Raw genomic sequence first — 26,603 nt, forward strand, 5'->3', positions numbered from 1 at the left:
TAAAAAACACGAATTCCACCAAAAACTAGGGGTGATTGCAGGTGCTCCAGAAGGGTAAGCAGATCCTGCTCCACATGTGGCAACTGTCGTGTTGCTTATGTGATAACTAATCCGGTATATAGTCTAATTCGGTAAGTCACATTCATGAAAGGGAAGGGGATTGTAGTTACGACGTAAGGAACATATCCAATATCATTTGTGAAACAGTTATTTCATAACGGTCAACCAACTTTGATGGTGTCTGTAAAATTTACGAAGGGATCATTTCAACCTCACCATTTGAAACTCTTGGTTTAATAGCTTCCCTGTGAGCAGCAACCCTCTATCAAGAATATCATGATAGGAAATGCAAGCACGGGCATATTGTATCAATTAGAAGATATATACCCCGTATTCAGGTGCTCCTGGAATGTTGCTACTTAGAAATGGAAAGTTGAAATTATCTCTTTGGTCGTAGTTTTTTTTACAACCGACCCTCATTGTCAATTTCTAGATGTAAGTCAAGATATGAGGCCGAATTAACTGTCTCTGTAGTATCCTTTATCTCTAGTTCGATGGGATAGATGCGTTCAACATAGTCAACAAATTTTGAATTATTTAGCGAGAGAACATCATCTATATAGCAGAAAGTAGAGTTAAAGGATATTGCTAACTTCTTATCTTTCTTCCTAAGAAGTTCCTGCATAAAGTCAGCCTCATAATAATAAAGAAACATTGTGGCAAGTAGAGGGACACAGTTTGTTCCCATTGGAATGCCGACAGTCTGTTGAAAAACACGTCCTCTGAACGTAACAAATATGTTGTCAATCAAGAAATCAAATATCTTTATAATATCAGTTTCAGAGAATATTTTGTTTGAATCAGAGTGATCCTTTACAAAGCAGGATTTATCCCTCCCTAAAACAAGATACTTGTATCTGCGTTGGCCATTCTTTTTAATGAAGCAAAGCAATACCAACTCTTTCAATTTGTCTTTTAGTTTGGAATGTGGGATACTTGTGAAAAGAGTAGAAAAGTCAAATGTTTTAATACTGTTACAAGATGAAAGAGAGTTAGATTGTATGTACTCTAAAAGATTTTTAGAATTTTTTAAGTATCCACATCTAATGCACGCCACATCTAGAATAGACAGTTTCACAATAACTTTGAAGCCCATCTATGATTGCTGATAAAATAGATGTTAATAATTTAGAAAGAGGTTTCGTGGAGCACTTGGAAGACCCAGCAATATACCATTGTTTGTAAGTACAATATGTAGTTTAGGTATCCAATACAGTGATAGAAGATCCAGTTCTTCATCTTTGGTTGAAATTCCAAAGGAACATAGAACAGACCCAAGCTTATCCAGGGTTTCCTCTTTGGTAAGTGTCGTGAGGGTATATGTTGAGTTTCCAAGTGAATTGTCAATACCTAATTCGTTTATCAAGCAGTGAATGTAATGAGTTTTACACACAAAAATGATGTTGTTTGGGGCTTTATCTGCAGGGACGACTACATATTTGTCATGGAGGTAGGCTAGGTGTTTTGCGACATTTGGGTCTTTAAAGATTGATGTAGCATGGGCATTGATATACCCATTCAGTTTCTTAATTCTGATTTGTATCAACGACCTCACTGCCTTTATCCATTCGGAAAGAGTGTCTTCGTCATCCTTCTCGCGTTTATCCCATTGCCTGGCATAATCGTCGACTGAATCCATCAAAACATTTAAAGTTGTATTTCCAATTGATGGATTTAGGCTCACGATATTTCGGACCTTTCGATAACACATTTCTAAAGAAGTGTTATTAACAACGTTGAGGTCACCGGTAATAACGTGGCCAGCAGGATTATATATGAATAGGGAAGTAGCACAAGTTCTCTCAGGAGGTTTAGACTTGAAGTCGTCAATATCGAAATCCTGCAAAACGTGTTTGTAATTGAAAATTTTAGTTGCAATAGGTTTGGTATAGGTATAAGAAATGATTGGTACAGACTGGTCTTTGAAATAAGGAGGTATTTTCGATTGAACTAATTTATGATGAAGGATATTGCCTAAGGTAATGTAAGGTGTACATGTCCAGCTGGCAGGTGTCATCTCATTTTCACGGTTCATTACTCAGTGTTAAGTTTTTGTGGTTTGGTCTGTTATGCTTATACTGTATGTTATAGGTCTATTTTATTTTGTGTATGGAATGATTGTAAGTTGTATATGTCTAGCTGGCAGGTATAATCTGACATTGACCTCATTTTCATGGTTCAGACGTCAAAGTTAAGTTTTTGAGTTTTGGTCTTTTTTTGTAATACTCAATGCAATAAGTCAACTATATTTGGTGTATGGAAATATTTTATGATCTTTATGTCAGTCTCACAGGTTTTATTTGACCTTGACCTCATTTTCATGGTTCATTACTCAGTGTTAAGTTTTTGTGTTTTGGTCTACTTTTATACGACCGCAAAAATGGAACATTTTTTGGTCGTATATTGGTATGACGTTGGCGTCGTCGTCGTTGTCGTCGTCCAAAGACATTTGGTTTTCGCACTTTAACTTTAGTAAAAGTAAATAGAAATCTATGAAATTTAAACACAAGGTTCATGACCATAAAAGGAAGGTTGGGATTGTGTTTGGGTGTTTTGGTCCCAACGGTTCAGGAAAAAGGGGCCAAAAGGGGATCCAAATAAGCATTTTTCTTGGTTTATGCACAATAACTTAACATAATTTAAAAGCAGTGCAAGATTGGTAATTAAAAGTCATTTAAATATCTCACCTAAACTGCTCTTAAATTATGTACATTGGGAATTTGCCAAAAACTTTATTATTAATAAAATTTCAGAAATGGAAAAGAAAATTTCTTCAAATATCAAAGGACTAATATTCAACAGCATAGTGAAAACTATTTTAAGTTCATTCTGTGTCAGAAACCTATGCTGTGTCAACTATTTAATCACAATCCAAATTCAGAGATGTATCTAGTTTGAATGTTGTGTCCATACTAGCCCCAACCGTTCAGGGATCGACCTCTGTGGTCGTATAAAGCTGCGCCCTGCGGATCATCTGGTTCTTAAACTTTACGCAAAAGATCAACTTTATTTGTTGTATGGAAGAATTGTCAGCTGTACATGTCTGCCTGGCTTTGTTCATTTGACCTTGACCTCATTTTCATGGTTCATTGGTCAATGTTTTGTTTTCTTGGCTAATGTTAATTTTATGTGACAGTTATAATCCTGGTACCTTTGATAACTATTGTAATAAAGCTTTATATTTATGACTATCAACATAATATCAATGATAAGGAAAGAAGGCGAGACATTTCAGTGTGTTCACTCTTGTTTATAAATAGTTTTTGCAATTTAAATTAATAGAACAATATTTAGATCTTTAATCTAAAACTGTGAAAAATGAAAAATAGAAGTTCTTTTTATTAAGTCAATGGGACAAGAGATAGTTCAAACCTACTTAATAAAAAAATGCACTACTATTTATTAGGACAATATTATCCATTCAAATTGCGAGAAATAACTTTAAATCAGGATAATTTTCAATTCTGAGCATTTTGTAAAGATGGTGAAAAAAAAATCTCCTAAGTATTGTGGGGCAAAACCATTGTATCTCTTAAAACATATAGTTTCTTCTGTGTCTTCTACTTAGTAACTATGGATTCCAAGCCAGTCTCTAAATATAGATAATTGGAAAATGTAAATATTGACAATACAATTCAAGGAATGGTATATGTTAGAAGAAAGTGTAAGAGAGTCAAAAGATACACATAGGGCATTCAAACTAAGAAGTCAAAAGTAAACTGATATCTTCATTGCTAAAACAGAAAAAGATACGCAAACAAACAACAGTACATAAATCACAACATAGGAATATAAAGTCTGAGCAACATGAACCCCACCAAAAAACTAGGGTGATTTCATATGCCTGGAAGGTTGTGCAGATCCTGCTGTATATATAAGCTACAAGCAGTCAGATCTGTTCAATTTTGTCAAAATAAACTGAATAAACATGTCTCATTGGCACTCATACCACATCTTCCTTTATCTATAAAATAAAACATCGTTATTGACAATAGTTGAATAGTTGAAAAATTTGAATAGTGACTTTTTGTTCTGAATTTTTCTCAGAGTTCGGTATTTTTGTTATTTTACTTTTTAATAAATAAAAAAAGGACACACCATGAACATGATGGAATTTTAAAAAAATCTCACTGTTACAAATGCAGGAAAACATTACGGAAATATTTTACAAGAAAATCAACAAGGAACTATAGTGAAACTTCCAGCAATATACAAATCAAAACATGTAAACAAGACTGTAATGCTGCGAGAAAAGCACGAGGAGCTCAAATGTATATGAATGCACCAACAAAATTAACATTCCTCTTATTAAAATGAGACAAATCCATTTTAACAACATACATGGCAAGGATGTACTAGAAAATTATAACCAAAAAAAAGTCCAAAGATGATTAATACGAACACAATGATCAACTGAAAATGAAAGCCATGGCCAAAATTAAAAGATTTCGATTGCCAATTTTTTTTTCAAAACATGAGACCCTGACAGGAGTTCAAGAAACATTTGTAGAGAATGGCTGGAATATAGATATCAAAGGTACCAGGATTATAATTTAATATGCAAGACGTGCATTTCATCTACATAAACTACATACTCCTGGTCTGCCCACTTTTTATTCTACCAATTATCTATTAATAAAGAAAACAAAAAACAAAGGTTTTAATGAGCATACAATTGTACAGTCTTTTCAAACTTAGGTATTTAGTTTGTTAGTGTTTTCTATATATTAAGGTATTTTTTTTTTGTAATTACATTTTCGAAGTTTAGAAAATATAATAACAAAATCAAATATTCAATTAATTCATTTAACATACATGCACATTGACAAAACAATGACATTCAGTGATAAAAGTGCCTATTTTCAATAGTTTCTGAATGATTTTCAAACCTTCCATCATTACCGGACTTTACAAAGAAATAACACGACGAGTGTCGTATACGGTGCAGAAAATGCTTACCCTTCCGAAGCACCTGATTTCACTCCCGGTTTTTGTGGAGTTCGTGTTGTTTCTTAATAATTATTTATAACTGTTAATGTAAATGTCCTTTGGTTTTGTGAGTATTTGTTTACTCCTTGGTTTGATTGTTATTGTCTTTAATGATATAGAAATATAAATACACTAATCCAAGTTCTCTTGTATTGCAAACATACTTTTCATACTATATGAATCAATTTCATAAATTTATTGCATAAGGAAATAAATATTTAACCACTATCATCATTAATAATAATGGTAAAATGAGGGAAACGGATTAATATAAGTTTTTCTTGTTTCCGAATCCCTGTATTTATATTGTATAATTATATTTTGTGCCCTTTTTTTTTAATAAAATATTGTTTAAACTAAAATAAGTAATATGGGACACTATGTGGTCTATGTGTAAAATACATCAGATGTCACAAAACACTATTTCATTGCATTGTTCTGATCAAATGTAGAAGATGTGATGCTGTAATCTATCATGTTGATTACTCCGTGTTGATAAATCTGTCTGTGAGATTTTGGAGTCTTTTACCTTGTATCCTCGTCTTTTTGTTGGCGGGTTCCTCCTGCTGAATACTTGATAATAGTATATTCTGTTAGTGCCTGAGTCTTCATCAGTAACTTGATGACCACTTAGATGTTGGGATGGGCATGTTTGCGTCTTTTCTTTAGTTTATTGTGTCATTCTTCCAGGTCATTTGTGCAGCAGGGTTTTTCTGTGTAGTAGTGGTACCATTTTTAATTTATTGCTTTATTTGTTTTAGAAGAAAATGCTAGCGTGGATGCAAATTACTGTTCAAATTGTGTCATATTTTTAAAGCTTGGCTACTGAACAGTCGCCTTTATTTTATCAGAGACATATAAGACATTATAATATTTGTCTCTGCTTTTATGTTTGTTAGAATTAGTTGGATAAATGAAAAGAAATTCAAATGACATTTGTTCTACTCTTTAGTTTCATTATTTTACTTTTTACTTTTTTCAGAATTTTTTACCTATTTTTTTTTCTGTTTATCTAATTAAATAATTTAATAATTGTTTCTTTATTATTATGAGGCTGACTTCATGCAGGAACTTCTTAGGAAGAAAGATAAGAAGTTAGCAATATCCTTTAACTCTACTTTCCGCTATATAGATGATGTTATTTCACTAAACAATTCAAAATTTGGTGACTATGTGGAACGCATCTATCCCATCGAACTGGAGATAAAGGATACTACAGATACAGTTAAGTCGGCTTCATACATCTACAAATGAGGGTCGGTTAAAAACAAAATTTTACGACAAAAGAGATGATTTCAGCTTTCCAATTGTGAACTTTCCATTTATAAGTAGCAACATTCCACCAGCACCTGCATACGGGGTTTATATCTCTCAATTGATACGATATTCCCGTGCTTGCATTTCCTATCATGATTTTCTGGATAGAGGGTTACTGCTCACAAGGAAGCTATTAAACCAAGAGTTCCAAATGGTGAAGTTGAAATCATTCCTTCGTAAATTTTACGGACGCCATAACGAGTTGGTTGACCGTTATGGAATAAATGTTTCACAAATGATATCGGATATGTTCCTCACTTCGTAACTACAATCCCTTTCCCTTTCATGAATGTGACCTACCGAATAAGACTTTTTACCGGATTAGTTATCACATGAGCAACACGACGGTTGCCACATGTGAAGCAGGATATGCTTACCCTTCCGGAGCACCTGGTATCCCTCTAGTTTTTGGTGGAGTTCGTGTTGTGTATTCTTTAGTTTTCTATGTTGTGTCATATGTACTATTGTTTTTTCTGTTTGTCTTCTTCATTTTTAGCCATGGCGTTGTCAGTTTGTTTTAGATTTATGAGTTTGATTGTCCCTTTTGTATCTTTCGTCCCTCTTTTAATACATTGTCCTGTCAAATAAATTTTAATTGCAGAATATAATATAAAAACTATTACTATTATTGAGAAATAAACTATAGTTGTTAAAACAACAATTCCCCCGATGTTTACATGGTGTCTTCTTCGAATGCCAACATTTTGTATGTAACCTATTCTTTGAATGCCAACACAAATATTTCAATGAATGTTTATATAATAACAATAGGTGTTTTTTATAAGTATTTAACTGTTAAAAATAATTGGTGAACTTGATAAAATTGCAACATTTGATCAGTTTTTGATTAGAAAAAAAATAGCAAAATTTTAGGGTTAGAATTATTATGTATATAAAGAAATAAAAATGAATACATTTTATTACTTTTGATTGAATTTTTTTTTTTTTTTGTGAATGGAAATATTTATTAACATAAGACATATTGGAAATATTAAAGGCATTTAAGTTAGATACAATTATTTCAAGCTAAAAACAAAATATTAGAGAATTATTCAATTTCATATCATTTTAAATATTATAAATGAAATATATGAAGATTTCAATTGAACAGTTTTAAATTAAAATAAAACTTAAAACCATTAAAAATAATTTAGAAAATTTGATCATTTCCAAGCTGAAACGCTACAAAGTTTGAAAAAAATCCATAAAATAGGGTAACAAGAATTTAGTCTAAGAGTCATGATTTATCTTATTAGTTATAAGTGGATTTGAACTAGCTGTCAGTAACTCAGATCTGTACTTATAGTGTCTTTTTGTTGTTGGGATATACAAGTACCCACCACGTCCACTATGTGCATGAAGATATGATTTCTCAGTATTTGTATCCATCTGATGAGTTAAGCCTTTTTAAAGTGATTTTTATAATGTTGTACTGTTACACCTCTGTCCAAGGTTAGGGAAGGATTGGGATCGTTGGAACAAATTAAGCCCCGCCACAATCTTTATGTATGTGCCTGTCCCAAGTCAGGAGACTGTAATTCAGTGGTAGTCGTTTGTTGATGTGTTATATATTTGTTTTTCGTTCATTTTTATACATAAATAAGCCGTTAGTTTTCTCGTTGTTGAAGGGCGTACGGTGACCTATAATTCTCAATTTCTGTCATATTGATATTTGTGGAGAGTTGTCGCATTGGTTATCATACATTTGTACCACATCTTCTTTTTTTTTTTATAAGATCTCTGTTGAGTTTGCGAACATAATTAACTCTACCGATATCATTTTACGAATCACTTACAAACAAAGAATATAGCATTATAACCAAGAAAAATATCCTGAACAAACTCAACATAATAAAACTTAGTAATCTAACACATGATAAAAAGTTTCAAGAAATTCGATCGTGTTATATGGGAAGATATTACAGCAGCTGCACACACAACTAAAGAAATATTGAAAAAAATATAAGTCTAAAGAGGTTGATGTAGAATTTGTGTATACTGGAATTCCTGACAATACATATGTCAGTCCCCGAGGGTATCATCAGCTCAGTAGTCAGTGCTCCGGTACTGACATGATTTAACAAACTTTACTAAAATTGTCCGTTAATAAATTTTGAAATTAATGTGAAACTTGGTTTCAACTCCCTCAGACAAAGTTGGCGTTAGATGAATTTGGCTATTTATTTCGGGTATTGTTGACATATAGCTCTTCAATGATTTTCCGTACTTATCTATCTTCGGATTAAATGTTTGGATTGGAATGTTCCTGGTAAAGGTAAATCCAGAAAAGCGCTTCGGACGCAAGAAATTATTAAACGTGTTGTTTTCATTTTTTTTTACATCGGGATGCAACCCTTTTCAAAGTTTAAATTTGAAAGAAACCATATGTGTTCAAGAAGTAACATCAAATAAATGATTTCCAGCAACTTGACAAACATGAATTAGATTTTACCTATCTGTTTAATTAATATAATTGTTTTGATAAGCATGCACTTTTGTTGTGATAACTATTTGCACCTATTCCTCGAGCGCCAACATTCTGTTACAGGTAAATTGTCGGCAGATAAAATTTTAAAGATGTTGGCATTCAAGGACTAAACCGTTTACATATGCATGTAATTAAAAGTTCAGTTTGCAAACCAGGATGACACCCATAAGAGTTATTAGTGACGCTTAGATCAAAATAGTTATCTAGCCAAACAAGTACAAAGTTGAAGAGCATTGAGGACCCAAAATTCCAAAAAGTTATCTTTTCCTGGGATAAGAAAATCCTTAGGGTTTCTAAATTTAAAACTTTGCTAACAGGAAATTTATATATAAAACAAGAATGTGTCCATAGTACACGGATGCTATATCATTTTACATGTTCAGTGGACCATGAAATTGGGGTCAGTTCTTTAATTTGGCATTACAATTAGAAAAATCATATCTAAGGGAAAATGAGTACTAAGTGTTAAGTTGATTAGACTTCAACTTCATCAAAAACTACCTTGCCAAAAAACTTTAACCAAAACTTTAACCTGAGCTTTACACTATCTTTTTCTTTGTTCAGTGGACCGTGACATTTGGGTTAAAACTTTAATTTGGCATTCAAATAAGAAAGATCGTATCATGGGGAACATATGTACAAAGTTTCAAATAGATTGGTCTTCAACTTCATCAAAAACTAGCTTGACCAAAAACTTGAACCTGAAGCGGGGCGAACGAACGGACGGACGAACGGAGGCACAGACCAGAAAACATAATGTCCCTCTGCTAACGTAGATGGGGCATACAACAAACATATAAGTGATATTCATGTCAACACCGAAGTGCTTACTATTGGGTTGGTGATTCCCCCGAAGACGAAACGTCCACCTGCAGTGGAATCGACCCAGTGGTGTAAATCGTTATCAAAGGTACCAGAATTATAATTTAATACGGCGGACGCGCGTTTCATCTAAACATTAATTAAAACTACTTTTAATTTATCATTGTACAGGAGTTTAAGTGTACATATATTAAAAACAAAGGTCAATTTAAATATTTGTTTTTGGTTAGTATGTCAACTAAGGCGGTCTCGCTGTAAAATTTGATCATTCTTTTATTATTTCTATCAATTTTACCTAAGTTCATTGACACGTTTAAAACAAGCTTTTTAAAAGCGTTTAACTTTTACTTAATTTGCGTTTTGCTTTAGATAGCATTTGTTTAAATGTTTAATTAAGGATATGGGGTATCGATCCATGACACAAAATAAGTTTTTGCTGCAATGTAAAATATCTCTCTCTCTCTCTCCCTCTATTTTTTTCAAAATGTGTGTTATCGTGTCCAATTACAGTTTGAAAGTCGTCCTACGTAACAAAATAACACCATACCCGTGGCAGTAACTATAGTAAGTCATAAAAAATACTAGTATATTTTGGAACCTAAGACACGCCTTTTGTCTCAAATAACACTCATCATTAGCAGTCGAATCTAAAGATTTGGAAAGCAAAAAACAAAAAACAAATTTAAAACCATTAATAACCCAAATTCCGAAAAGATTATATACCTGTAGAAAAATCTTACAGTTTGGATATTTCTACTTTTGTAAACATGAACAAAGGAATGACATTATAAGCCAACACAAAACTATGTCACTAAGCTGCTGACTACGTATACTGAGCTGTGATACCCTCGGAAACGACACATCAATCAACAGTGTAGTCATATACCATGATTTCAAAGTTTTGCTCGTAATTAAAATTGTTAGATTTTATTAGGAAATACTTTATTTTTCCTGGTATTTGGGACTGGAATTATTTGATAAAAAACTTTTTGTGCTGACATGAATTGTCATTGATATGGTTATATTTATAAATTTACTGTTTACAATTTTTTTATTTTTTTTGTTATACTAAGGCTTTTCTACCTCAGGCATAGATTACCTTAGCTGTTTTTGGCAAAACTTTTAGGAATTTTGGTCCTCAATGCTCTTCAACTTTGTACTTTATTTGGCCCTTAACTTTTTTTGGATTCACTGATGAGTCTTTTGTAGACGAAACGCGCATCTGGCGTTTATGCTAAATTTGGTCCTGGTATCTGTGATGAGTTTATTTATTAGTGAACTTTTCATTACCTAGCTATTTCAAGAAAAGATAAGTTCCACACACATAGCATCAACGCCATCAACATTTAATAGTTCATTGACTGTACCTTCAAGTTGGCCATGATAATAGTATATAATTATGTTATGTCCCATGTTAACAGAAATGCAAATATGTACGGCAAAGTTGAATTCATAAGCCAAATGAATCGCCTTATCAGACTTACTCCTTCCTTTCCACACGAGTATCTTAGTGGCGATTTGAGTTTTTAACTTTTATATGCTTAGTATGTATTTTTGCCGTTTAGAAGTTTAATGGAGGATTTTTAAACGAATGAGTGTTATATATAATGCAGGTTAATAATATTGATGGTTATCCTGACATAGGAGGGATTTTAATTATAGATTAACAGGTAAAGTATTAAATGGGAAATCCCTACAACTTTCACTTTTATATTAGGAATTTGTAATGGGTTTGTGCACTTCCAAACGTTTCATTTTTATATTAACAATTTAAAAGCTCAAAATTATGAAGGTATAGTAAGAAAGCGAATGTTAACCCGTGGTTTACGTGGTATGTATGATAAATATATTTACAAAATCAATTATTATTTCACTTATCTGTGATGACTACAGTAAACTGTAAGCGTTGCCTGGGAATATGAAACAAATTTGCATACCTTGGTCTTACAACTGGCATTTGCCTATTAGCCAATAAGCTATCAAGTGGTGGATACCAAAACGTTCATAATTAGGGGGGTCTCTGACTTCCGATAAGAGGGAGCCATCTCCAGCCATGCTTTAGTGATTCCTTATACATGTTATACACATAATCTACGATTTATTTCGAAAAAAGAGGGGCCCCCTCCTAGATCCGTCTTTGATACCCGTTTCGTGCGTGGACTGCATTACTTCGAAGCCATTTCAAGTTAGAATTGAGTAGTTACATTTTATACCTCGTCTAAAGCGAGTTATTAACGAAGCTGAACATTATATATAAAACTATCTAATGTACCTTCATTTTTCATTTGGTGTCCACATTTCCCGCTTTTATCCGTTATTAAAGGATCGATCTATTTTTATTCATTGTTTATTTTTTCTCGTCCTGACTATAAATGAAAAATTTGCCACTGTGTCATCAGAAACAATAGTCAATAAATTATGATGCACGTGTATTAGTGCTAACCCAGTTAGTCAGGTCTGTCTCATTTTTATGTTTCCAACAAAATTTACAGGTTTCTGCGCTTTGGAACTTCGAGGAAGTTTCAAAACGCGGAAAGTCCAGAGTCAAATGAATAACAACTGTCATGACTTGGTGCAGGCATTTTCTTCTATAGCTAGCCTAACCTCTTGTATGACAGTCGCATAAAAGTCCACTATGTTGACATCTACGTATGAACAAACAGGCATAATAGGTACACACGTTCACAAAAGGTGTACAGCAGTCAACATAGTGTTTATACTTATTTACTATAAATTTTAAAACAACAAAGAAAAACAAACAGGTATATAAACAAAACACATTAGCGAACACGCAAGACAAGAATACAAACAAGTATAATAACACAATGACTGGATGAATACGTACCGAGCCAAGTTAAATGAATATATTACCAAAAAATAGAGTAAATAGTAAAAGTAATCATTTTAAAAGACAAATAAAAGAACACTATAACACGTAATTGAGATGACAAACAACGTCAGTACCTAGAAACGACACTTCAAGACCATCGTGTATTATTTGTGACGTTGATACGGAATATTTATCAACAAAGCCTGAGTATCTTTCGATCAACTCGAAATCAACTTTCTGTTAATCAACTCTCTGTTCAGACACTGGTGACGTTTAAGAAAGTCTGAATATCACTTACAAACCCTTAAATATTATATCTATGGATTGGGAAATGTATATGCAGGCGAAGCTATCATATTGCTACTAAGGTGGGGAAAATTGATTATGTCAACATCAAGACCGTCTCGTTTATCATTAATTCTGGTAGTGAGATGACCGCTTATGTCAAATTCGAGGTACTCGAATAAGTCTAAATACGAGGAAGAGAAAGCCGTGTGTGTTGTTATTTTAGTTCTCAATATCATTTATCATACATCTTTTCCACACAAAGATTACAGATACAGATAGGTTACATGATTATTACAGTTTATTTAAATAGTGTGATAAGATCAGCATTACTGTATTATCATTTTTTTTTAGTAAATTCCTTCTTCTGAATATACAATATATCGCTGTATAGATAACCATGGATAACATGAAATTGACAAACTTACAATTACGCCTTTGAAATATCCTATTAAACTAAACATAACTCCCTCTTCATACACTACCTAATAATAAATTTTGTCAAAGTCAACGGACAATTTGTTAACATACGAATGCCGACTATTTGTTGAAAGTGTCTACCTCCAGATTCAACAAATATGTTGTCAATAAGAAACTCAAGAATACTAATCACTTGTTCTTCTGTGTTGCAGGATTTACCTTTTCTTTCACCTTTAACAAAATATGCCGTATATACGGGGCGCCGAATGGGACTCTTGTGGTTTTGTACAAAATTCAATTCTGTCATGACAAAATCATTTTTGTCTTACAAAACTTTGTGCTACAGACTTGTTTTGTGAGAACTTCAATTTTGTGATGACAAAATTCATTTGTGTAGACAAAATTCATTTTTGTCATGACAAAATTCATTTTTGTAAACAAAATTCATATTTGTTATGACAAAAGTCAATTTTGTCTAAAAGGTATGCAAATATAAACATATTTGCATACAAAATTGACTTTTGTTACCTGATATGGAAATTAAATCACAAAAGTCAATTGTGTGAGGTAAGATTCAATTTTGTGAGACAAAATTTACTTTTGTGAGACAAAATTAACTTTTGTGAGACAAAATTAACTTTTGTGAGACAAAATTAACTTTTGTGAGACAAAATTAACTTTTGTGAGACAAAATTAACTTTAGTGAGACAAAATTAACTTTTGTGAGACAAAATTGACTTTTGTGAGACAAAACTCAATTTTGTGAGACAAAATTCAATTTTGTTGAGACAAAAGTCAATTTTGTTAATTTTGTTGAGACAAAAGTCAATTTTGTTGAGACAAAAATTAATTTTGTCAATTTTGTTGAGACAAAAGTAAATTTTGTCAATTTTGTTGAGACAAAAGTCAATTTTGTCAATTTTGTTGAGACAAAAGTCAATTTTGTGACGACAGAATTGATTTTTGTGACGACAAAATTCAATTTTGTAACAACAAAATTGACTTTTATACGACAAAATTGACTTTTGTGAGACAAAATTAACTTTTGTGAGACAAAATTAACTTTTGTGAGACAAAATTAACTTTTGTGAGACAAAATTAACTTTAGTGAGACAAAATTAACTTTTGTGAGACAAAATTGACTTTTGTGAGACAAAACTCAATTTTGTGAGACAAAATTCAATTTTGTTGAGACAAAAGTCAATTTTGTTAATTTTGTTGAGACAAAAGTCAATTTTGTTGAGACAAAAATTAATTTTGTCAATTTTGTTGAGACAAAAGTAAATTTTGTCAATTTTGTTGAGACAAAAGTCAATTTTGTCAATTTTGTTGAGACAAAAGTCAATTTTGTGACGACAGAATTGATTTTTGTGACGACAAAATTCAATTTTGTAACAACAAAATTGACTTTTATACGACAAAATTGACTTTAGTGAGACAAAATTGACTTTCGTGAGACAAAAATCAATTTTGTTGAAACAAAAATCAATTTTGTCAATTTTGTTGAGACAAAAGTCAATTTTGTCTCACATTGGTCAATTTTGTCTCACAAAAGTCAATTTTGTCAATTTTGTTGAGACAAAAGTCAATTTTGTCAATTTTGTCTCACAAAAGTCAATTTTGTGTAACAAAAGTCGATTTTGTATGCAAATTAGTTCACAGAAACCAAACTAAACTAATTTGAATACAAAATTGACTTTTGTCGCCCAATTTTCAAATTAGGTAACAAAAGTCAAGTCTGTGTAACAAAAATGAATTTTGTCATGACAAAAGTGACTTTTGTCCGCTGATAGATAATTTTGTATGAATTTTTTTAAAATTTGTACCATGATACAAATTTTGTTAAACTGAACTCATTTTTGTTGAACAAAAGTCACTTTTGTCCGTACAAAGTTGAATTTTGAGTACAAAACCACAAGAGTCCCATTCGGCGCCCCGTAGTATATTATCCCAAGGAAATAGATTTATGGCACATGCTAACAAATTTTATATTGAAAAGCATTGTGAATTATTATTTTGAAGCCGGATTTTCGATTGATGATTATAAACTATATAGAACTGTATGAATAAAGTAATGATTTTAATCAATAAACAAATATTTTAAGAATTATATGGCATATAGACATATCATAATAGCAAAACTTAAAGACGAGAATACACGTCATGAATGTAACAATGAAACATGAAAAGGCATATAGACAAAGCGCATAGCAAAAATGAAAGACAAGCAACAAACAAGTCTTACAATAGCACGACAAGGTACAAAGCCACGATATATGTATCGAAGTTACAAAGATGCAGATGGTGACTTATAATTCTCATTTCGTCATTAGGTATGCTAGGGGTGTTCACCAATGAGCTTAAGAGCCCACACCTGAATTTAAGGTTAAAACAGTCACACTTTGCTCAATATGAACTAACAATTTACTATTTAGTGAAGGCACAATAACTACCACTGTCAAATTAATAAAACAGTGGAGAAACTGTTTCTGGTGATGTATCCTTATTCCATGAACTCTAAAAAGTAAAATCACAAAAATACTGAACTCAGAGGAAAATCAATACGGAAAGTCCATAATCGCATGGCAAAATCAAATAACAAAACGCATCAAAAACGAATAGATAAGCTCATACATGAACATTGAAATTTTAGGTCGTGATAGCTATAGTCGAATAATTTTATTTTTCAGATAGAGTTCGTAAGGCTATTTGGAGAATCGAACATACTTATGTTGAAATGTTTTCAAAACACCTGCCTACTTTTTAAAAATTGAATATTGTATTTGTATACAGCAATCAATGGCAGATGTAATGGAAAAAACATATAGTGCCATGTTTCTTTATAACAGACCTAAGCTGAGTAGCAATCGCAAAAAGGACCCTGACTATGTATTATCCTATAGATTTGTTAAGTTTGCAGTAGAAAAAATGGAAACATGGGGTTTAAAAAGCTATTATCACGACCTCAATGCCAAAGCAGGGAGTAATATATTTGGTGAATTGTTTACCACAGTGGATGCATCACGATTTATTGTTGTTTTGTGTACAAGAGGGTTTTTAAAAGATGCTTGGGGACATTACTCGTCTCATGCTGCATTTGCTAAATTGTTAGACCAGAATGAATCGAAAAGATTTATTGTCATACATTTAGATTTAACAGATCCAGAAATTCCAGAGGCATTCTATACAATGACCGGTCTATCTTTCAGTGCTAACTGGCACAATGAACATGAGGAGTGGGAAAAGTTTAAAGATATTTTTATCAAGGTCAAGCAGCAAGTACCTGCTGGGATACAAGGTAAAATATTATTTAAAAATCATAAATATAAATTGAAATGGTAGTAGTCCTTTTAACTAATGCTTTATGTCTTGCTAAGGTTATTATCCATAGAAATACTCTAATTAATTTAAAAATTTGAAGATGAAGGATTTTGAAATAATTCTTACTCGTGTAGATGACTTGTGAATGAGTTTTGAAAATACTGGTTGAAGTGCCCCTGTGTTTCCGTATATCACACACACATTTTGTTTCCTTTTCTTAGAAACTACAGCTTCATGAAATTCATAATCAAGATTCATGTAAGCGTGCTATGAAGTGTCATGAATTTAATGTGACCAAGGGTTTTATTGTATAATTGAATTATCTAATATTATGCTTATTTGTTTTTTGAGTAGCTTCGATATACAATAAGTAATATGATTATCAACAGTTTTGAAAGAGAGGCAATGATACCATATTGACATTCAACCTCATAAGTCAAAGGTAAACTGCTAACGCTATGGCTAAAAAGACAAACAGACAAACAGTAGCAGAGTAGTACACAACATAGACAACTCAAAACTGAGCAACACAAAAAACTAGGGGAATTGTAAGTAGGTCCTGCACCACATGTGGCACCCTTTCTGTTGCTCATGTTAGTACAATCCCACTAATAATCAAATAGGTCACATTCGGGAAAAGGGGATTGTAGTTACGACATTAGGAAAATACCTGTTATCATATATGAATCGCATATTGGCCATGACGAGTTGGTTGACCGTTATGGAAAAATTAGCGATGGCGTCCGTAAAACTTGCGAAGGAATGATTTCATTTTTTCCACTTGAAACTCTTGTTAGCAAAAACCCACAATCAAGTATATCGTGAGAGGAAATGCAAGCCCTGGAATATTGTATCAATTGAGAGATATATACTCCGTATGCAATCACTATTACATTGATGGTACATAGAAATGTGAAGTTCACAAATGGGAAGCTGCAATCATCTCTTTTGACACAAAGTTTTATTTTCAATCGACCCTCATTTTCAATTTCTAGATGTAAGTCAATAAATGAGGCAAACCTTACTGTGTCTGTTGTATTCTTTATCTCGATGATATAGATGCGTTCAACATAGTCACCAACTGTTGTATTATCAAATGAGGCGAAAAGTTGAATTGAATAATTCTGCTAACTTATTCTCTTTCTTTCTATTACTATATGAAGTCAACCTTGTATACATGTAGATAAAAATTCCATGACAAAAAATCAGAACATGTTAGTTTTAAGGAGAATTGTGGGATTTGCCTACTTAGGCAACAGTAGTATAAGCTTTTCAGAAAGTGCATTGTAGCATTTAATAGCTCACAGACTTTCATATATTTTTTTTGAAATCATAAACAATACTGCTTCTATATGATAAAATTCTATACAGTGTGTATGTAATGAAATGCAACCAGGTATGTCGGGTAACAATATTTCAGTCACACAAGTGTCTTAATTTTCACGATTTTAAGTCTGTAAATAATTACAACAGAATAAGGATTGAAAATTTCGGTTTTTTTGGCCTCATTAATTTTGTATCGTCTTGAATATATGCTTGTAATTATTACAGCTGTTCTAAATGAGGCAGATTTGATTAACAGTTATATGTTTCACAACACACACTGACCTGCATTTCATCACATACTGTCTGCATACATATAATTTTATTAAATGTTTTATTAATTATCTATGATCCATTGCTTTACTCTGTAAGATTCAATATATTAGGCTATTGACATTATTGAAGAACTCTGTTGCTTAAGAATACTGTTGAATTATTACGGTAAAACACAGAAACAATTAATAGACGACCAAAGTAGGAAAGGAGAAAGTGTATTTGCCTTGAAATCAGAGGTATCATCCTTATATTTGAATGATTTCACATATTTTAAATTGTTTACTTCCCTCCTCTCCACCCTTGGCGGACTAATATAGAATTTTGGAGACAATAAGTAATGGTTTCATTGTGCTTATTGTGCAACAAGTCTTTACATCCCTAAAACTACGACTATATTTATTTTACAATTTGAATGTTTTTAATCAATTAATAAAAGTTCATGTGTATGTTTTTTGTACAAATGCATGAATGTCAACGTATATTTTTGTTTCCTGCTTTACCAAGTGTGTATAATCTAGATGGTTCCGTAATTTTACTTCCAAATTGAAGAGTTCAAGTGCTACCAAGGTCTTCTGATATATGGCACAACATTGTTATCACAAATGTTGGCTTAATCTGCTTGGCTAGCGAAGATGTGAGCTATGTGGAATTTCATAATGCTCAGAATATTGAGAAGGTCTGTCATGATGTCCTTGATATAGGGTTGCTGCTGTCAAGGATGCTATTAAACAAAGAGTTCCAAACGGTGAAGTTGAAATAATTTCTTCGTAAATTTTACGTACGCCATCACAAGTTTGGAATAACCGTTTCACAGTTGATATCGGATAAGACCCTTATGTCGTAACTACAATCCCCTTCCCTTTTGACGAATGTGACCTACCCAATTAGACTATTTACCGGATTTATAATAACATGAGCACCATGATGTGTGCCCCATGTGGCGCAGGATCTGTTTATCCTTCCAAACACATGTGATCACCCCAAGGTTTTAGTGGGGTTTGTTTTGCTTAGTCTGTAGTTTTCTGTGTTGTCTTGTATACTATTATTTGTCTATTTGTCTTTTTCTTTGTTAGCCATGGCGTTGTCAGTTTATTTTTTATTATGAGCGATCATCGCCATTTAAGTTTGTATAAGCATAAAATATATAAGAAGATGTGGTATGAGTGTCAATGAGACAACTCTCCATCCAAGTAAAAATTAATAAAAGTAAACCATCAAAAGTCAAGGTACGGTCTTCAACGCAGATTCTAGGCTCACACCGAACAGCCAGCTATAAAGGGCCCCACAAATGTGTGCATTATGTATTTAGTTATTAGTTATTGTGTGTGCATATATATTATATATATTACATGGCATTGTGTTGATGAGGATTCTTTGTTAAGCCAGAAAAGAACTGAATTGCATTCTTTCATTTAATGTTTTACATTTTAGGATCATGATGCCTTTATTAGCTTCAAATAAATTTACTCATGTTGAAGGCAGCTATGTGACCTGTAGTTTTAACCTTGTCATTGTGTTTTCATATATGACTAATTGTTTGCACAAAATCAAAATTATTTTTGTTTTAATATGACAGAAATCAGTTGTATTGAAAGCGATGAACCATCGAAAATTAACAGCATATTACAATCAGTGAATCAGAATACAACAAATAGATCTGATAATGGAACTCCTTTACATCAACAATTGGGTACATGCAATCAACACGATCTTGCTGAGATGCAATCTAATGACAGCTCGGTTATATATCACAGAAATAGTATACATGGCCATGGGTTGGTTTCAAACAACTCAGCTATTGTTCCAATAGCAACAATTCTACCATTTAAATCAACAACTATACCAAGTCAAAATGCTGCAAACAACCAAAGCACAACACAAACAGGTGTTGGTCTGACATCATCAGTGACCACTCCTCCAAGCACAACAACGTCTTTTACAGGGCGCAATACGGAGGAGAACATAATCCTTCCACATAGAGATCAAACAAGTACTGCAATGCAGATGTCTGATAATGGAGAGCCTCTTGATGACGCAGCACCTTCGACTCATTCACAAAATTCTTCAGATACGAAATTAAAGGTTAATTTACCTTAAAATATTATCCAAGTCAAAAGATGATGTCATAAAAATAAAAAAATTAAAAATGGAGGTAACTTCTTGGAAGTACCAAAAATAGGAATTGAAAAATAACTGTAAAAATTTGTGCAACAAATTTGAAAAAACAAACATTATTCACATAATTTTATTATATTTTTCAGAGAGAGAAAACATTTACATATGACGAGGCCCTGTACTTATACATCCTATCATTTTCTCATTGTTGTATGATAATTTCTGCATTCTTGTCTTTCTTTTTTTGCTAATGTGCTTTGTCTGTGTGCCGTTTTGAATTTATTTTTTGCATGTGAAAAGTAAAATCACGAAAATACTGAACTTAGAGGAAATCAATTCGGAAAGTCCATTGTCACATGGCAAAATCAAATAACTTTGCTCTGTACTAATACATCCCGTCGTTGTGTTATTGTTTCATGGTGAATGATGTTTATATATCTATTTTTTTTTTATAGTGATTACCGGTATCATAAAAACACAACGTTGACTGATGAACCCCTATTTTTGATATTTTAGCTATTATGTCTGTTTCTTTTGTTCACACATTGTTGTCAATATAATGGAATTTTATACAAATATTATACAAGTGAAAGGTTTAACTAGCTATAAAACAGGTTTAATCCATCAGTTTCTAAACAAGAGAATGCCTGTATCAAGTCAGGAATATGACAGTTTCAAATTGTTTGATGTCTTTGAGCATTTGATTTTGCCAATTGATTAAGGACTTTCCGTTTTGAATTATCCTCGGAGTTCAGTACTTTTGTGATTTTACGTTTTAAAAACTTATTTGAATATTTTTTTTACAGGAAATAGTTGGCAGAGACACTATTGATAAAAATGGTCTTTTATGTAGTTTAAAATTAAATGAAGAAGAACTTGAAAACTGTGACCAAAGTAACTCAATAGACAACCAGGTATCAATGTATTGTTTCTCATATTTTGTAGTAACTATCTAAAATCATTTAGTTCGTTGAAGTTTTGCTAGCATTGAGGATAAGAAAATCCTTAGTGTTTCGAAACAAAATGGATAGGTGAAAATGCTGTATGAATTTAAGGAAACACACTAAAAAAGTATATCAAGTAGATTTTTTTCACTAAAACTAAGGTTCATCTAAGGTACATGTATACCTCAACATGTTAAAAGTACTTTTATCCTAGGATGCCTGTGCTTGGGGTTTATGTAAAATTTTATTATTTCCGTGTTTATGAAATAAATGATTCCCATGTTGACATGAATATCAATACTGTGGTCATTTTTCTAAATTTCCTGTTTACAAAACTTTGAATTTTTCGAAACACTAAGGATTTTCTTATCCCAGGCATAGTTTACCTTAGTCGTATTTGACACAAAATTTTGGAATTATGAATCCTCAATGCTCTTCAACTTTTTACTTGTTTGGCTTTATAAGTATTTTGATATGAGCGTCACTGATGAGTTTTATGTAGACGAAACGCGCGTCTGGCGTACTAAATTATAATCCTGGTACCTTTGAAATCTTTGATTTAGGAGATGGATGTATTGTATCGACATCCTTTGATGATTTTAAGGTCGGAAATTGAGTTTACTGGCAATGCGTCAGCCAACTGGTATTTATGACCATTTAATCACCAATAGATGCAGTTGGGGCTTAAAATATAATATTGTTATCTTCATTCAACAGAAACTGACAAAAAAAACATCCGTCTGAAATCTATCAAACGGCGGCTGTGCTTGCAAATATATATTCATAGAATCAATTGTTAATTGATGTCCTGAAAATAGGTGACAGTATCCAATCAAATTGAACGTTACAAACGATGTTGCATTTGAATCTGAAAGTCCTGCTTTTGTGGGTCAATTTTGGAAACTGTTATTGAAGGTGTCCATTTTTTTTTCTAGAATTCCTGTGGTTGTGGTTGATAAGCACATGTGTTCTATTATTCAGGTGGTTGATATATAGTTTAAATGTAGGTAATTTTGAAACCAGACATTTGAGTGATTTCTTTTTCTTTTTTCTTTTAAAAAAAACCAATATCCGAATGCTGATATATATAGCAAAGTGTATTTTTGTAGAGAAAAAAAACCCACAATACATGTACATTCATCAATAAAAAGTAATCATATGACGTTGAATGGTCGTAATTTGAATATTTATAGAGTAAGTTTTAGAAGGATTTAATATATGTTACCATGCCAAATAAGTAAATATATTTTCTTTTTGTGTCTGTTGCAGGTAAGCACTGATTCACTTAAAACTGAGACAGAAAAAAGCCAGGTCTGTTCACAGCAATCTGATCATATTGAAAGATCTGTTTGTCCAAATTCGAATCCTCATCACGATTGTGGAAATGATCAGGGTCTGAACTTGCAATCCATTTTAAATGACCACCAAAATACAAATGGTTCCAACACTTATTCTATAGGAATAAATAGAGTAAATGATTATATTCCTCCAGTGCCAAACAATAGTGATGGGTATGAAACAATGGATTGACCTGCTGCAAACACACAAGGTAACTTAAAACAAGTACCGATCAAATAATTTGAAAAGTGTTATTCCCCTTTAAAATATAACAGTAATTGTATTTGAAATTACAAACTGCATTCACTCTCAAGTCTTCATTTCATATTTTATAATGTTAAAGAACCAAAGAAAATGCCTTTAGACGTTAAATACGGCAGACATTTGAACTCTAATCTTTCATTTTTTTATTTCAAAAAGCATCATTAAATGTATTTATAGGCTTTTCCTTCATTATTGTGTACTCAAAATCTTAAACACTGCTGTCGATGTTAAAACATCTCACAAGAAATAACATAGAAGAAATATCTATCTTAACGCTTTATTGATACATAATGTTTAATACATATAACGATATATCTTTCAAGGATGAAAAGATCCAAAATTTAATCCAAAAGCATATGTATTTCGTATACTCATGAAACAATTGCTTTTACTCTTAAAATTTTACTAAATGTTGGAAATTGATTTAAAAAAATTAAAGTGTAGATTGTAGATTGTAATTTACAGGTGCTTCCCTTTTATCCACTACAATGTTGCCAGTTCTACAATGAAAAATACTGTTGGGACAATGCTTAAATCTGTGATCTTTGTACAGAAATGTGACCAAAGTTTTTAATATTTGAATAAATTATTTATGTATATTTTGCTTGTCTTCCATAAAAAACACATTTTCATAATTTGATATCCCAGATGTGTGTTTCTTTATCATAAGACTCACGATAAGACTCAACTCGAATCTAAATGTTTCATTTAAATACATAAAAATGTTGTTCTGTTACAAATCATGATGTATTGCTTTATGTGTACATGTCGTGCTGCCCTTCAAGATCTCTTGGTTTGAATAATGAAATGGTAGAATAAAGAATGGCAAAAATCAAAAGCTCAAACACATCACACGAATGGATAACAACTGTCATATTCCTGACTTGGAACATACAGTTCTCCATGGTCAATAGCAGCTATGTCTTCTGAATATCATTTTTTTTCTTCAGATTAGCCTTTTATGTCTGTTTGGGTTGCTCACCGAATTTTTTCAATACAAAACTATATATAAAACCAAAAACCACTGCCGTTGGAGGTATTACTAGTTATAAAAACAGGTAAATAGGACTGTTGTTCTTCGCTCATTCAGTTGGTTGATAACATTTGATTTTGTTAGTTTTTTAGGACTTTCCCCCTTTTGAGTTTACCTTGGAGTTTGGTCTTTTTGTTAAAACATTTTTTTACGAGTGAATGTTTATTTCTCTTGTGTTATTCTACTAAAAGATATTCATAGGTGAAACCTCGTCCTTTTATCATATCTGTCAATCATTTTGAAGAAATTGTGAAACATTTATAGCCTGCATGTAGTTAATGTCCATTTTTTTCATTCTGAATGACACAATTACACAAGTCAGTGGAGCATAAAACGATCCTATTTGTAGGATGCTGCTATACTCTCCTAGATGCATTATTGATCCTGGTTATATGGGGTATACCTCTCAGTGTCTTGAGGAAAAAAAACAAATCAGGGTTACAAGTTGAGGGAAACACATCAAATATAAGAGGAGAACAACGACACAACAGAAACACAACACTTAAATACAACACACTCTGGAACGAACTATAATATAACATTAGCCATTTTCCTGACTTGGTACAGGACATTTTAAGAAAAATAGGCTTGAATCTTGTTGTGATCTGGCCAAACCTCCCGCTTTAATGGCAATGTTCCATATAACATTAAAATGACAATATTACATGAGAACTACGATACAAATAAATGGGAGAACATACAGGACAAAGAAACACACAAATAATAGCTACCAAAATTTACCAGGCTTATAATTTGAAACGCCAGACTCGCGTCTCGTCCACACAAACTCATCAGTGACGCTCTGATGAATTCGAAAGCCAAAACAAGTACAAAGTTAAAGAGCAGCGATGACCAAAGTTCCAAAAATAATTCATACTTTTGCCAAGAGTAAATTTATAAAAATGACTACATAATAAATATACATGTTAACACCGAAGTTGTGACTAACTACAGAATAAAAACGAATACGTTAAACAAATAAACTCATCATAGATACCAGAATTGAAATGTTTTATTAACGTCAGACGCTCGTGTTTTTTACAAAAGACTCACCAGTGACGACCGAATTAAAACATATTTAAAAGGCAAACTATAGTACGAAGTTGAAGAGCATTGAGGACCAAAAGTTCCAAACAGTTTTGCCAAATACAGCGTAGGTAATCTATTCCTGAGGTAGAAAAGCCTTAGTATTTTAATAATCAAAAATGGTTGACAGTTTTTGATTTAATTAACAATTTTGACCATATCAATGATAATTCATGTCACCACAGAAGTGCTGACTATTATGCTAGTAACAGATACCTTATTTACAACTTGATTGAAATGTTCAAAGAAGAAGAAGGGACAATATCATCTGAACTAGCGTCAAACGAAGAATCAACTAAATAAAATTGCTAAATCCAACATGATATTGAATATTTAAATCAACTCACCATAGATACCAGGACTAAATGTGGTATTTACGCCGACGTGCGTTTCGTCTACACAAGACTCAGATCAAAATAGTTATAAATTTTTATAAAGCAAAACAAGTACAAAGTTGAAGAGCATTGAGGAACAAAATTACAAAATGGTTTGCCAAACACAGCTAAGGTAATCTATTCCTGAAGAAGAAAATCCTTAGTTTTTTTTTCGAAAAATTCAAAGTCTTGTAACAGGAAATTTAGAAAAATAATCACATAATTGATATTCATATCAACACCGAAGTGCTGACTACTGGAATGGAGATACGCCGAGGACGAAACATCCACCAGCAGTGGCATCGACCCAGTGGTGTTAATAGTTATCAAAGGTACCAATACTATAGTTTCAAACTGCCAAACGCGCGTTTCATCTACATAAGACTCATCAGTGACGCTTAGATCATAAAAGTTATAAAGCCAAACAAGTATAAAGTTAAAGATCATTGAGGACCGAAAATTCCAAATTGTTGTGCTACATACAGCGTAGGTATTCTATTCCTTAGGTAGAAAAGCCTTTCTTTTATTTTTTTCGAAAAATTCAAAGTTTTGTAACAGGAAACTAATAAAAATTACCACTTAATTGATATTCATGTCGAAGTGCTAACTGCCAGTTAATACTGTTAACGCGCGTCTGGCGTACTAAATAATAATCCTGGTACTGCCAGTCTGCCTAAGAATCAGGCAGTGGTGAAAACATGACAAAAAAACCCCACCCAATTTGACATTGATTTAAGTTCATGATATGTAGCTATGCACACAAATAACATTCATTTCCGTTTTCTGTTCTAGTAATAGAAGATACAATTTGGTTGAAATGCATTAGAAATTAACGAATACGGGGAGATATCTCAATAATTTGCTATCATTCTAACCAATTTTCTATCCAAGTTATTTGATCTTACAAGACACAAACAAACGAAAGACTACTATTTTTTTACTCAGGATGATGGTTAGCATTAAATAGCATGATAAGCTAGGTGGTTTATTTCTTATCATGTTTTGATTTTTTCCTGAATTGCCTGATTCTTACAAAGACTGGCACGTAAGTCTCACTTATGTGCTTACATGTATTATCATTGACATTTTTGAATTAACTGTTTAAAAACGATTGAATTTTTAAAATACTGAGGCTTTTCTACCTCAGGAATAGATAAACCTTAGCTGTATTTGGCAAAACTTTTGGAATTTTGTTCCTGTATTTAATATGCGAGTCTGGTGTATTTAATTATAAACCTGGTATCTATCTAACTATCAACACATCATATGACACTTTTACTATCAATTTAACATATATTTATAAACCAAAATTGAAATT

The 26,603-nt window shown here is 32.2% G+C and overlaps 1 protein-coding gene across 2 annotated transcripts; it reads left to right on the plus strand.

The window, feature by feature from the left end:
- The first annotated feature begins 11,366 nt into the window (after positions 1-11,366).
- On the plus strand, positions 11,367-23,391 carry LOC134714756 (uncharacterized). 2 transcript variants are annotated; one of them, XM_063576280.1, is made up of 6 exons: positions 11,367-11,507; positions 16,363-16,509; positions 19,708-20,213; positions 21,053-21,160; positions 22,460-22,739; positions 23,258-23,391. In XM_063576280.1, the coding sequence occupies exons 1-5, from the start codon at positions 11,486-11,488 to the stop codon at positions 22,718-22,720; spliced, it is 1,044 nt and encodes a 347-aa protein (XP_063432350.1). In that variant the 5' UTR covers positions 11,367-11,485; the 3' UTR covers positions 22,721-22,739; positions 23,258-23,391. The 2 variants fall into 2 exon arrangements, with proteins under 2 accessions (XP_063432350.1, XP_063432349.1); XM_063576279.1 differs by having other exon boundaries at positions 11,373-11,507; positions 15,902-16,509.
- Positions 23,392-26,603: the final 3,212 nt, after the last annotated feature.

This window comes from Mytilus trossulus, chromosome 4, assembly GCF_036588685.1.
Source record: "Mytilus trossulus isolate FHL-02 chromosome 4, PNRI_Mtr1.1.1.hap1, whole genome shotgun sequence".
Lineage (NCBI taxonomy): Eukaryota > Metazoa > Mollusca > Bivalvia > Mytilida > Mytilidae > Mytilus > Mytilus trossulus.